At 32.3% G+C, this 14,769-nt stretch overlaps 1 protein-coding gene across 1 annotated transcript; it reads right to left on the bottom strand.

Annotated features, from left to right (window-relative positions):
• Positions 1-1,004: 1,004 nt before the first annotated feature.
• LOC129315992 (conserved oligomeric Golgi complex subunit 7) lies at positions 1,005-9,225 on the bottom strand. Its single transcript, XM_054960205.1, has 10 exons — positions 8,862-9,225; positions 8,409-8,498; positions 8,184-8,303; positions 7,988-8,089; positions 7,624-7,904; positions 6,889-7,034; positions 6,177-6,375; positions 3,686-4,346; positions 2,612-2,941; positions 1,005-1,970 (listed from the first exon to the last, which is right to left on the bottom strand). The coding sequence occupies exons 1-10, from the start codon at positions 9,144-9,146 to the stop codon at positions 1,689-1,691; spliced, it is 2,496 nt and encodes an 831-aa protein (XP_054816180.1). The 5' UTR covers positions 9,147-9,225; the 3' UTR covers positions 1,005-1,688.
• Between the last annotated feature and the right edge of the window lie 5,544 nt (positions 9,226-14,769).

Below are 14,769 nucleotides of genomic sequence, written 5' to 3' on the forward strand. Positions count from 1 at the left end.
AATTGTTTTAAACTTTAAGTTAAGTAACGCCATAAATCCTAAAACCTTTTAAAGTTTAAGAATAATTTGCTTATTTATTTTTATTTTAACCACACCCTTATAATTTGATAGATTAAATATGTTAGTCCCTTGCTGTTAAAATCCTTTAATTTTCTCCTTTAAAAAATGACATTAAGGGCTTCTTATGTTTATTAAAAGATTTTATAATTTTAGAATTAATTTCAAAATTTTATAATTCAAAATTTATATAATTAATTTATGTTTTCTAAATAATTTTTAAATATATAGAATTTTGACCAAAAAATAATAAAAATGTTAGCATTGTATTAAATCAAAAAAAAATTTCTAAAAAGTATTGAATTTTCTATAAAATTTAAAAGTGTTTTTATTTTAAAACAAATCAATCATTCATTAATAATTTTAACTTTTGGAACTAATACATTTAACCAATCAAAGTATAAGACCTAATTAAAATATAATAAATTACGGAGACCTAATTTAAAATTGAAAAATATTAAAAAAATTTTATAGATTAAGTTTCCCTTTAAAAAAAAAGGGCCCTTTGAATATTTTCCACCAAAATTTATTTTTAATTAAGTTTCTTAACCCTGCAGTGTTTTTTCAAATTTTTATCAGTGATTTAAAATGTAACCCCTACAGGAATCATTTGTTGAAATTCTTTGACATGTCCTTCAAACGTTTGCATTCAATACTCACCATTTTAAATAATGGGCATGAGATACTCATCATAAATCTTAACTGTCCAAATTTAATTCAAACAATCCAAAATATTTTAACATTATATCATGAAATCTAGACTACAAATAATTATTCGACTATCACTTTTTTTTTAAAAAAAAAAGATGAAGTTCAAAATTTTAAATTTCAACCATCTTATATCAACGTATAGATACAAAATATAACAGCATAACTCCTATAGTCGTGAATAGTTCTACTCTTTTCGCAAATTTAAGTTAATGCATGCGAATTATCAAAAAAAAAAAAAAAAAAAAAAATCTACCACGTTCGTGAGATCGTGTGTTCATCATACATCCATAAGGAGCGTACATAGAATATAACTACATTTCTCTTTCCTACCAATCCCCAAATGCACCATATCTACACAAACAATTACTCAAGACACCTGACATAATTTCATCAGCAAGAACTACAGTTAAGGTGCATGAAGCAAAATAAGATTAACATCCATAATGATGCCATCCAATATTTATGAATAAACGAATATATTCTCTGGAAGGAATAAAATTCACTTTGAAGAGCAACTGAATCCTGATAAGGTGCATTGTAATAAACCCAAATTGACTACTATACATTTATATACTGCGGCTACTCTGTCATATTTTATGCTTTTTGCCCACTGGTTGCAAATGAAAATGCAAATAGGTGATGACGAAGTACAAGAATGTTCTCTGCAAAATCAATAGCAGGTAGGGCAGGACAAAAGGGCGGAAGGACAAAATTGCATGGAGTGTGATGAGAGAAATCAAGCCAAACTGGCTTGCCAACAGTAATAAAATCATGAATTGAGAGAGAGAGAGAGAGAGAGAGAGAGAGAGTACTTGTGTATGGAAGTCACTTTTTCTCTTTACATCCATTCATTTCTGTTCCTGTTTTAATCTCTCTCCCAGGTGTATTGCAGAGGATGCTCCATATCACACGAGAAACATTCAAGAATCTAAATTCACACGCCGCATCTTAGATATAAGATTGGCGGTTGGCAAATCAAGTTGGATGCCTGAATCTGTCTTCAAAAGATCTTTTAGCTGATCTCTTGATGTAGAAAGACAGGTTTGGAACGTGGCAAGAACTGGAGGTATTGGCATTGATAGAGCAGAAAGCACATTACTGAGATACTCAATGTCAACTGATAGCTGCTGGGCTCCACGATCAGAAATGTACTGAATCCCACGCAACTGCTCTATGTAAAGAGCCGTTGCACCCTCTGCAACCTAAAATACATCAACATAAAAAAATTAGAGAGGATATCGTTATTACATCATGTATGCATACAGCACAAAAAATTTGAGTAAAGAACGTAACTGATGTGTAATTTGTAATTAAATAAAGTTAGTTAGTTAGGAAGCAAGGGACAGTTAGTTGATAAGCAGGGATAGGTAGGTACTACAACTACATATAAAAGGGCTCAATGTATCTAGCTAAGGCTAGGTTTTGAGAATTAATTCAGAAAAGTATTATTCACGAACTTCTATTCCTCTCGTCTCTCTTTCTTCTCTTTCCCTCTATCTTTTCTATATCTCTTCTCCTACACATCAACGATATTCCTTTTTTTTAATAATTTAATCTTCAATACGCCATCTCCTTGTGTCGTCTAAATCTCAATTAGCTGAGAGTGCCGCATTGCTCAAGTTCAAACTTGTGGATTTTGGCAGGAATTATGATTAGAAGCTGGGTTCAATATAATAGCTTCATGTCAAAGCATTCAAAACAAAAAGAAAGGAGATGACACTCAAGTCAGGCAATAGCAAATAAAAAGGATAATAATAAAATGGAAAAATTATTCGGCTTAGATATAAACTTCCCTAATCAGATAAGTCAATCACCCTTCTTTGGTTAAAAATAAGTTAGTTACCTTGAACATCCATTCAGTTGCAAAAAACTGAGCTTCCTCACTTGTGTCACTGTTAGAGATGCCCTCAGCAAGTGGCTCCAACTGTTGGGGTAACGTAAGGAGATATTCACCAACACTGGTCACATAGGATTGTGGATATGCACTGAAGGTAGGAAGAGGAAAAGCACTTTGTTCCTCCACTGATGACCATATTGGCAAACGTGACACGTCACTAAGCCGTTGCCGAACTTTAGATATGAGGACATCATATACAAGTTCATTTACCGTATCTGCAAATGCTGCAACTCTCTGAGAAGCCAGGGGAAGTGCATGAAATCGGGGATCTTTAGACTGCAGGAAATCATGTCAACATTAAGGGAGTGTCATAAAAGAAACAACAATGTTTTAGAATGAGAAACAGTTGTCAAAGTAAAAAACTCCTGGCATGCTTTGAAATACTGTCTAAAACATTAATGTTTTAGAATGAGAAAGTCTTCAATAGCAACACATTTAGAAATGAAAGTAAAATTGCATTTTATTCCGTTTTTAGGACTAGGGTTAATTCAGTTTGAACATTATTCCCATAAAATACAGTCTATAACTTGCAGTTAAAAAATATATCACTATAAATTTATCACTAAAAATTCAATTGCATATCTTTCCTTCCACTCCTATGGCAGAAAGAATATCTCCAGTTGGGGTGTCTGTGTGTAAGAGCTGTCTCTTTAATTCCTAGTTAGAAGGAAATAGTTGTTTCTTATCACTTCCATTTAACACAACAATACTGAGATGGAAAGCTAGCTAATTTGATTTTCTTAAATGTAATCCATTTTTGGGGGAGAAAGAAGGTAAAGATCTATCAAGAAGTTAAACCCTGACTGTGTCTCAAATTCAACCACAACCCAGGAGGAAGGGAGAAGAGAGTGAATGATGCTTAAAAGAATGGAAGTGAAAATCAGCACAATTATGTTTTTAATGTCTCCCAATTTCCGATATTTAAAATATATCCCTACTGCTTGTTGCTATTTCTCAACTTACTAGAACTTCTAACAATAAGAAAACAGAGGCTGACACTAAACCTAACCTAACATATACCTGATTCAAAAGGTTAAAGAGTTTCTTAGCCTTTTCGGGCACATCAACCAGCCGAAGAGATGCCACATCCAAGGCAGCCCTTCCACCTAAACCATCTTCAGTGCCACTTGTAACCTGGTTTTGGTCTAAACTTGAACCAAATACTGATAGTGAAAGACTTGTGCTCAGTCTAGCAAGAGTAGCTCTCAAAGATGCTTCAAAGACAGAAGCTCTGCTTGTCAAAATATCTGCAACTGTGAGGATTTGCAAGGCCCCTTGGACAATTGACCACTCCTCTTCATTTGAGATCAAATCAACTCTCCGAGTGCTTTGATTTCCATCTTTCTTATCCATCTCCCGCTTAGAAGGACCATCACCAATATTATCCACACCACAAACAGTTCTCAGTGATCTGAGGGTTTCTTGCAGAGTAGAGATGTACTGTAACATTACATCATCAAGAGCAAGAATTAGTTCATCTGCCTCAGAACCCCCAGTGAAGTTGATGCATCTCTCAACAGCTGCTTCAAGAAGTACAATAACTTGGGCAATTGACTCCTCCATCCTTCGCACTGTTTCACTGAGTTCAACTCCCTGTGCTCCCACGCCTCGAATAACAGCTCCTCTTAAATCTACTCCTGCAGTCTCAGAAGAAAGGATGGCACGCTCCATTTGTCCATACCTGTAAAAGATGCCAATGAGGTAATGAAAGATTATAGGATAATTCTCAAAATTGATAAAAGGTTAAAAAAGAGACAAATCACAAAGACAGACAAAATGATAAAATGAAGGTGGTCAAACGGAAATCCATTGAAGCAACCATCATTGCCTGTTCAGTTCTATAACAACAACAAACATCAAGGCCTTTTGTAGCTTGGTCCAGCTTAAAGTAAGAAACTAATTTATTTACGCTTCCCATTGGGATGATTGCATGGGAGAAAATCGATGTATTTTCATTTCATTCCTCTATTTCCCCCAACATTTACATGACACTGGAAAGCAAAGGAAATGGGAAGGGGAAAACCAGTGCAGGAACTTTACCTGATTTTTTTTTTTTTTTGTGTCCAACAACTGAAAAATGTGATTATTTGCAGTCTTTGACACTAGATAATACTGTAATATAGTTCATGGTAAATGCAAATGACACATTTTGAATTCAAAAAGTAGTTTAATTTAGTGCTAGTTGTTTAATGGTCACATAAGCATTGTTCAGTCTAAAAGGATTACAAAGAACCATTTAGTTTTTCCTTTCTCTTTTAGAAATGTTTCAAGACTTCTCCCAAGGAAGTCATTAATCCAAATATCAAAAACAATGAAGAATCAAGCTTTCATCATTAGAAAAAGGATCCATCTTTGTAAAATATTGAGAGAGAAAGAAAAGGCAAAAAATGTCAAAATTCTTGACTGTGTGGTATATTCTTAATTTGCATCATCATTTTGCACTCCTGACTCCGTTTAGTGGACTTATTAGAAATGATGTCTGACAGTTCCTCCCTGGGATTTTCACACAGCTCATCTTCAATATTCAAGAAAGTAACTTTAACCTCACCTAGTTTCTATTACAAAGTGAGCCATCCAAGTTTTACTCGGGTAGAAAAAGCCTACAGAAACCTGTTTAACCAGATGATGATTCTATTGACTATGGTGGCATTTACTCAGGTAGAAAAAGCCTACAGAAACCCGTTTAACCAAATGATGATTTTATTGACTATGCTGGCAACAAGTTTTAACAATTCAACACAGCTATATGGAATGTTTGAACAACCTGGGCGATTGGCCTAATGTTGGGACCTACCTTGTCTACTGGGAATGAATGATCATGCAACTCCATGAAAAAAAATGCTGGCCATTACTTGGAGAAACTGGATCTATGGACCCAAAGTGTAGTAAGGTCCAAATAATAGGACTTGAAGATAAAAGAATTTTGTCATAAGAAAAACAAATCTTTCCGTTTCAATAGAGAATTTCCCCCCTCAAATATAATGAAACCACACTTTCTTAGAGAAATGAGTAGTCCTCTAATAAACATAAAAGAAGAATCACCTTGTGATGACATAGCAGATATTCTTAGATTAATTTCACTCTATAAGTCATACTTTTTTCTAAAAGATAGCAGGATGAACCTCTTTACTAGGATAAAGAGAAGATTTTTTTTTTTTCTTACCACAATCCTGAGTGTCTTATCATATTTCCTATGTAAATAGAGGTTGGATGTTCTCTCTAGAGTTGATGGAAAAATCATAGAGAAATATGAGAGAAGTCTGAGAGAGGTTATTAGAAATTAGAAAGGGAGGGGATCTTTTGACACAATTCCAGTGAAAGAATTGAAGGATTTACTTGAGGTTTTAGAGAACTTGGCTAAAGATATTCAGTTCTGATTGGAAAGGGAAATTGTGAGACATGAAGTCAAGACTCTCCAACCCAGGCGGTCCATTATACATAAGCTAAGCCACTAGTTGCCTTAATAGGAAAATTTCTAATTTACCATTTAACCAGACTTGCAATTTCTTACCTGTGTTTGAATGATTCATATGGCAGGTAGACAGCTTTCAATACATCCATCAAAACCTGAAGATCAGAATCGGAAAATAAGTGTTGAATATTCCTTGCAAAGGTTCCTGTTGTATTGTGTAATTCAATCAAGGCCTCCAGATGCTTTGTCTGAATTTTGATACCCTTTTGCATATCTCCAGATAAAATATCTAATAAACCTAAATCACAAAGAGATACAAAGATTATTACAAGTCATGAGGCAAAATACCAAAAACATTAGTCAACACAAAGCAATACAATTAACACTGGAAGTTATGACCCGAAGCAAAAAAAAAAAAAAAACAGGGATAGAGGCTATCTTTTCTAAGAATCAAATATATATATATATATATGAATTACAAGATATCTAAACTTAAAAAGCCTTCTTCAAGAATACTGTACTGTAAATAAGATTGGAAAAGCCGCTTGGAGATAACAAGATCTAACTAATCCTTTAACATACTAACATGCCTAACAGTACTCTCCTTCTTGAAGGACTCTCGTCCTCAAGGAGTATGTACATCAGTTAACCCTCTCAAAGTCATATAAAAAATGTAGAATGCATTTTCATCAGGAAAATCCTTCCACCAGATCAAAACAATATATATATATATATATGAGTATTTAAGCACATGTGAAAACTCAGCTACCATATTTTTTTCTGATAGATAAAATATAGAGATCAAAACAACCTTTAGCCAATGCCTTTGTTTCTGGAACAGCATCACCAATGGCAAGGTTGATATGAGATATGAAACTGGAACCTATAGCTGTCATCGTCTCACATAGCAACTTTGGAACAAGACTTTTATAATCTTCTGGAAAAGCAAGCGTACACCTGCAAGCAACAGTTCAAACAAAAGCTCTTTTTCAACATCTCAAGTAGGGAAATTTCATTAGTATCAATATTGAGCCTTCTCCAAAAAACTTAAGCTTTTGGAATAAAGCATCCATTGAAGATTTACCAGTAATGCTATCCATTCTAAGCAAGGCACATTATTTTTTTCTAAATATTTAGAAGGAGCATGATGACACAGTTTTTAAAAAGATATCCCCCGTTTTCATGGGATAGACATCTTTTATAGACTCCCTTTGCGACAAACCGCATGGTGTTACAGGAGATCTTAATTTGTCAAATATGTGAATGAATTGAACAGATCTCCAGAGCTAATACATCTCTTTGTTTTTCTTGGTATTGCATTCAGGTTGTTCTAGGAAGATTTTCTATCCTAAAACTTTTTTTTCTCCTTGATTAATAAAATTTCACTTGTTTTATTGTATACACGTGCAGAACATTTTTCAAGTGCAGCAAAAAAATATCAAAAGTTGTCAAGGACAGAAAATTTATGCACGCATATGAAACTAAAAATGCAAACAAACATAGTAGGTAACAGTAACCAAAAATTCAAAGCTAATATAAACAATACCATTTCCATTCTTGTTCAAGATAAAGTAATAGCTCATCATAGAAGCTTGGCAACCAACTGGAAAATGATATCAAAGGTGCAACTGAATGAACTTCACCACCACTTGCTAGCCTCTCATTTTCATTCTTCTCATTTGCAGACTTGTTAGCCCGTTGTCTTGAGTCAAAGTCTTCCCAAAGTTTGGTTATTGGTTTAAGGTGAACCTTTGTGTATTGTGATTCTAGAGACTTAAACCTTCCAATCCGAATGAGAATTGCCCGCAAATCTTGAGCAACATTAACCTGAAAAGCAGCAACAAGAGCTAAGAGAAAATGAACTGCAGATGAAAGAAACAAAGAGTGAGGATTTGTAGAGAAAATACCACCTTGCGATTGGTTAAAGCATCTGTAAGGCGAGGCTTCACCATGGTGTCTAGCCTATCTTCCAAGACTTCAAGTTGTTTCCGTATGTTAGCAAATTCAGCAACCTAATACAGGCGTGAGGGTGAAAAACAAGACTATGGCATCTAATGCAAACCAAACCTAAAGAATATCACAAAGACCCAAGGGGAAAGTCAGTACCTCCCCAACAGCAGACAAGCAATGCCTCATGTTAGCCAGGGTTTCTGCAGCCCGAGGCAGATCACCACTAGCAAATACATCCTCCACTGTTGAACTTAATTGAGTTAACCCAGCAGCATCCTGACATTGAAATGCAAAAGCAAGAGTTGCCCTCGTCATAAAAATCTCACTGAGCTACGTCTTCGAACTTACCACTTATAAACATAAGAATTGATGAATATCTACCTGCAATGTCTCATAAGCTGCTTCCATCCTCTGCTTGACAATGTCCACTTTAGCAAGGGCAGCTATTGATTCAGCTGATGATCCTTCTGCCTACATAAGAAAGAAAAACCGAAGTGAACATATAATTTCCCGATCCCGATGAACTATCCAGAGGGAAAAGCCCACAGCCTTAGAAAAAGACATCCTTTAAAACATTACAACGTAAACAACTCAAATTCTACAAGTATCCTCCTTGTATCCCCAGCGTATAATCAAATATTTGTTTGCACGGGGAAAATACCGAGATCATAATGATCCATTCTTCAGCCAAGTGTGGAGAGAAAACAAGAAAAATGTGAATTCCAATAACAACATTCAGATTTCCAATTCCTAGCACTCTTTCAAAAAGAAACCCAATGAATCAAGCAGCAAGCAGCAACTCGACATCATTTTGCTAATAGAAGGAATGCATACCTTCTTGATCTTCTGAAGAATCCCAGAGACGGCTAAACGGAGCGAAATGGCATCGTCCCTGAGGCGAACGACATCGCGGGAGGCGCGTGGCACTCGAAGGAGAGAGGCAGCGCTCTGCTCCTCGAGTGATGCAGCAATTTCCTCGGACAGCATCTGGAGCTTCATCTCCAGATCCACCATGTGCTTATCCAGCGAGTCCTGGGGGTGCCGAGTCTGACATGCCGAGTTGATCCACTTCTTCGGGTCGAAGTTCTCATTCGAGAACGGACCCAAATCGAGCATCATGATGCTATCGGATGAGGAACAAGTCTACTCTGTGTTCAGATTGGTAGATCCATGAAGACTAGTCTCCCACTCTGATTTAAGCTTTGATATTCAAGCCAAGAGAAAGAAGGGACTCGAGTACAAAATAGTCGTTTTTAGGGGTCTTTATCTGAAAATTTGAAGAAATGAAACGCTCCGTTTCCTTCTTTACTAAGATAAATGGGTTGACTCTAAAGGTGAAAATAAATTAAGTCGAATTAAGTTTTGATCAAATAAGCCTGAACCTGACTTAAAATTTATATAAAGTTTTTTTTATAACTCAAGTTTAAGCCTACTTAAAACTTAACATAAACTGAAAGCTTATTTAAAACCTTACTTAAAAGTAAACATTTTAAATAAGCTTGCATTTTAGTTTTAAACATTTTAAATATACTTTAGAATTATTATAATATACAATATATATAACTTGATTTATCAATTATAATATAATTGAAAAGACTTACCAACTACAATACAATATAACAATAAAGTAATGATGTTAAAATTAATATATAAATCTATTATGATTGAAAACATAACTAGAAATAAAAAAAGACTAGATTGATTAAAAATCAAATGATGAAATTGATATGTTTGTAATATATTACATCATATATGTGTGTAAATAGGCTAACCTGTTAGGCAAGTGAGTTAGGCTTTAAAAAAATAAGCCTAACTTATTTAATTAAGTAGGCCTAATTAAAAATTTAAATTTAACCTAAATTTATTTAAAACATAAGTTAAGTTGAGTCTGAAATAAGTCACTCCGTAGGTTATTATTGGGGCCTACTTATTTTCACTCTCAGTCTATTGGAAACCATTATCAATGCAAAACTGAAGCAAAAGGAGCAGCCTAACTATTTAATAAATAACAATGAGATAGTGTTGGGCCCACCTCAATTTTTGTTAAGGAAAAAAAGAGTTTTTTGGACAAATAAGAAAAGATATTTTTAACTAAAAGGAAAAATCGATTAAATCATTCATTCATTCATTTAATATTTCAATATATAATTAAATATATGAAATGTTAAGTTATTTACAAGTCATATATAACATCAGTCTTTCTTTCTTTATTTATTTTTTTGGATAAACAAAGAAAACAAAAGACGGCTACTTTATAGCACAGGAAGGAAGAAATGAAAACTAGGCTCCTCGGCAAGACCATGAGGTAGCGCTAGCGCTCATTTTATAAGGTGATTTAGGGCTTTTTTAGTTTTTATTATCATTTTTTATTTTTAAAAATTATTTTGTAATATAGTTTTTAAAATTATTTTTTAAAGCAAAACAAAATAAAAATCTGTTTGGCTGTATCAATTAAAAAGCTATTTTAAAATTAAAAAATAAATTGACAATGATAGTTATAAACAATTATTGGTGATGACTAATAATAAAAATTAATTAAGATAACTATAATTTTTGAATAACTAGTTATAATATATTTTAAAAAAATGAAATGAAAACGACTTGAAGTTATTTTCGTTTTTATGTTTTTAAAAACAAAAAAATTAATTTTAAAAACAATTAAACAAAAAATATGTATTCAAATAAGTTTTAAAGTTTTTCTGTTTTTAAAAACAAAAAATATTTTTTAAAAATAAAAAACAAACAGGCTCTTAGAGGCTGTTTGGTTTTTGTTCTCATTTTTTCTTTTCAAAAACTGTTTTGTAATACAGTTTTTTAAATTATTCTTCAAAACAAAATAAAATGAAAATCTATTGGATTATATTAATTAAAAAATAATTTTACAATTGAAAAATAGACTAATGGTGATTATTATAAGCAATTAATAATTGTAATTAATTATAGAAATTAATTAAGATAACTATAACTTTTAATAATCAAATGCAGTATATTTTTAAAACAAGAAAAATAAAATAAAAATAACTTAGAGTTGTTTCTTTTTTTTTGTATTTAAAAATAAAAAATGAAAATAGTTTTGAAAACAATTAAATAAAAAACAGTTATCCAAACAAGTTTTTAAATTTTTTTTTGTTTTCAAAACCAAAAAACAGTTTTTAAAAATAAAAAACAAACATACCCTTAGTTTTCACATTTTTCTCTCTTCTAATATAGCCAAGCTCGACAATTTAATCCCAAGATAGTATATTATGACATTCAAGGATTAAGTTTCAATTTTCATGAGTATAATTGTCCCTATCCTTAATCGGGTTAATAGCTCTCAAAGAGTTACTTCGCAGAAAAAAATTTCAATGTCTCCCATTTCAGGCTCATCAAAATCTAATAAGACAAGTTCAAAGTTTAGTAACTAATGAATTTCCTTTTAAAATTTTAGCAAAAAAGCTTTAAATAAAAATTTATGATTATCTCTAATAAGACCCTCACATCACTAATGTGAGAGTGAGGAAGATTGGCTTGTCTCAAGCATAAGCGTGCATCACTATAACTAGAGCCAATAGCCTTAGCCTTCATATAAAGTCGTTGACTTCCAATAACGATGTTTTCATAAATTCTCTCATTTGACATTTCCATATAAGCCAGCAAATAACAACAAACGATTCTTCTCAATTATCAGCATTCTGCCCACTCTAGCAGTGAGGTTTAAAGAGTACCGGTTCCACATATTACAAGAGAGAGAGAGATAAGACTCAATTTACCTTTTAACCGCATAGTAAATTGTAAGAGTTCAATTAAAAATAAATAAACCATGGGGACCTGATTCAAAATAGAGCAAAACTATAAGAACTCATAAATTAATTTTCCCTTAAAAAATATTAGTATCACCAAGATTGTTTAAAAAATATATAATTTTTCAATTTTTGCCCTTCTTTGTGATTAATATCATAATAAATTGTTGTCTAAAACTTTAAATGATAATAAATAAAGGGTAAGCTTTGGAAAAAAAAAATTAGTTACTCTAACTTTGTCATATATTAAACACAAATAAAACTTTTATATTATGTTTGAGAGTTTTTTTAAGGCGAAATGGAATGGAGTGGTTAAAAGGTTTGTGCCAGGAGTTCATTTTAAAGACAAATGGCATCACAAGGAGTAGCATCTAAAGGCATCATTTTCCATCCGAAAATTCAATTTTTTCTATCCCTCCAAATTGGGGAATCAAGGATGGAATGGCTATAAGAAAATATTTTATTCTCATTTTAAAAATATCATATTATTTTCATTCTTTCACCATATCCCCCTTCCTCTTAGCCCTCACTGCGTTGCCACTCTCCTGTGTTTTTCTTTTGGATCAAGCATGTTTGCCTTCATTCAACATGCATGGTGTTGTACTGTAATATACTTCAATTCATAGCGTTGAAGCTCCCTTCCTTGCTCTTTTTGTTTTTTTTTTTTGTTTTTTTGGCTTTTTTCTACCCCAGCTTGCTCGCATTGATTGTTGCTATCGTCTCTTTATTCATTTATCTCTTTTATTAGCTGCTAGAACCAGAACAATGTTTAATGCTATGATATCAACCCTTCACCTTTGTGTCTCTTTATTGCATACATACGTATGTATGATACTATTCAAGTTATCCTTTCACATCTCTTCTATTTACATGATCTTTTTGCTTCTTTTTCATTTCAATCAATAATAAAATTTATGAGAAAGATAGCATAATAAAAATTTATTTACACTTTTTCTTTAAATTTACTCACAAGGATTGAAAGAAAAATCTTTTAATCCATTTTATTCTATCTATTTTATAATACTCCTAAACAATAGTTATATAGTAAGAATATTGTTCTTTTACATCATAAAACTCTCAAACATTAAAAAATTTTACAATTTTCTCACTTCTAATATAGTCAAGCTCGACAATCTAATGTTGAGATAATATATTATAGCATTCAAGGATTAAGTTCTAATTTTCATGAGTATAATTGCCTCTATCCTTAATTGGATTAATAGCTTTTAAAAAGTTATTTCATAGAAAAACTTTTTAATGTCTCCCATCCTAGGCTTGTCAAAGCCTAATAAGACAAGTTCAAAGTTTAGTAACTAATGAATCTCCTTCTAGAATTTGAGCAAAAAAGTTTCAAATGGAAATTTATGATTATCTCTCTAATAATATCTTCACATCACTAATGTGAGAATAAGCCCCATCAACATGAACCATAATCCAACCTTCCTGCAGTACAAGGGGTTTCCCTTCATTCTTCAAGACCCCATGAAGATTGACTTGTCTCAAGCATAGCCGTACTATCACTATAACTAGAGATAGTAGCCTTAGCCTTCATATAAAGTCGTTGACTTCCAACAATGATTTTTTCATAAATTCTCTCATTTGACATTTCCATACGAGCCAGCAAATAACAGCAAACCGTTCTTCTCAATTATCAGCATTCTGCCCTACTGTAGCAGTGAGGTTTAAAGAGCACCAGCTCCACATATTATTAAAAAAAAACCTAAGATAAGACTCGATTTGATAATAGAAAGCCATAAATATCTAACCTCAAGAAATATTTTCAGGGAGAGATTTACCCTTTAACCCTTGATCAAATTGTAAAAGTTTAATTGAAAACAGAAAAATTATAGGGACCTAATTCAAAATAAAGCAAAACTATAAGGATTTACAAATTAATTTTCCTTCAAAAAAATAGTAGCATTACTAAATTGTTTAAAAATATATAATTTTCTAATTTTTGCCCTCCTTTGTAATTAATATCATAATAAATTGTTGTCTAAAAATTTAAATGATAATAAATAAAGGGTGAACTTGAGGAAAATATTAATTACTCTAACTTTGTCTTATATTAAGGACAAACAAAACTTTTATATTATGTTTGGGAGTTTCTTTAAGGCAGAATAAAATGAGTGGCTGTAAGATTTGTGTCGGGAGTTCATTTTAAAGATGAATGCAATGACAAGGAGTAGCATCTAGAGGCATCATTTTCCATCCAAAAATTCAATTTTTTTTTCTATCCTCCAAACTGGGGGATCAAGGATGGAATGGCTGTAAGAAAATATTTTATTTATAAAATTACCCCTAATCTCTAATCCTGTTAAAAATATCATGTTATTTTCATTCTCTCACTATATCCCTCATTGCGTTTCCACTCTCCTGTGTTTTTCTTTTGTATCAAGCATGTTTGCTTTCATTCGACATGGTGTTGATTCTCTCACTATATCCCTCATTGCGTTTCCACTCTCCTGTGTTTTTCTTTTGTATCAAGCATGTTTGCTTTCATTCGACATGGTGTTGTACTGCAATATTTCATATATATATATATATATATATATATTATTCAAGTTATGCCTCTACGTCTGTTCAATTTACATGATCTTTTTGCTCCTTTTTCATTTCAATCAATAATAAAATTTATGAGAAAGATAGCATAATAAAAATTTATTTACACTCTATTCATTTTATAATAACTCCTAAACAATAGTTATATAGTAAGCTCGTTCCTTTACATCATAAAAACTCTCAAATAATAAAAAATTTCATATCATTCTGTTCCACTCTATTCCATTCCATTCTATTAATGATCATTTCTTTCATTAAATTCTAAGCTCTCTCAAACGCGCACTTAAAATTTGCCTTATATTTAAGGATTAGAGGGAGTATTAGTGATGGATTGTTATAGTTAACTTGAGCATACCAATAGAATGGAACTTAAAAAAAGATAAAAGCTAGATTCAATC

This window comes from Prosopis cineraria, unplaced genomic scaffold (assembly GCF_029017545.1).
Source record: "Prosopis cineraria cultivar Desert tree isolate PC_DT_omini unplaced genomic scaffold, ASM2901754v1 PC7, whole genome shotgun sequence".
NCBI lineage: Eukaryota > Viridiplantae > Streptophyta > Magnoliopsida > Fabales > Fabaceae > Prosopis > Prosopis cineraria.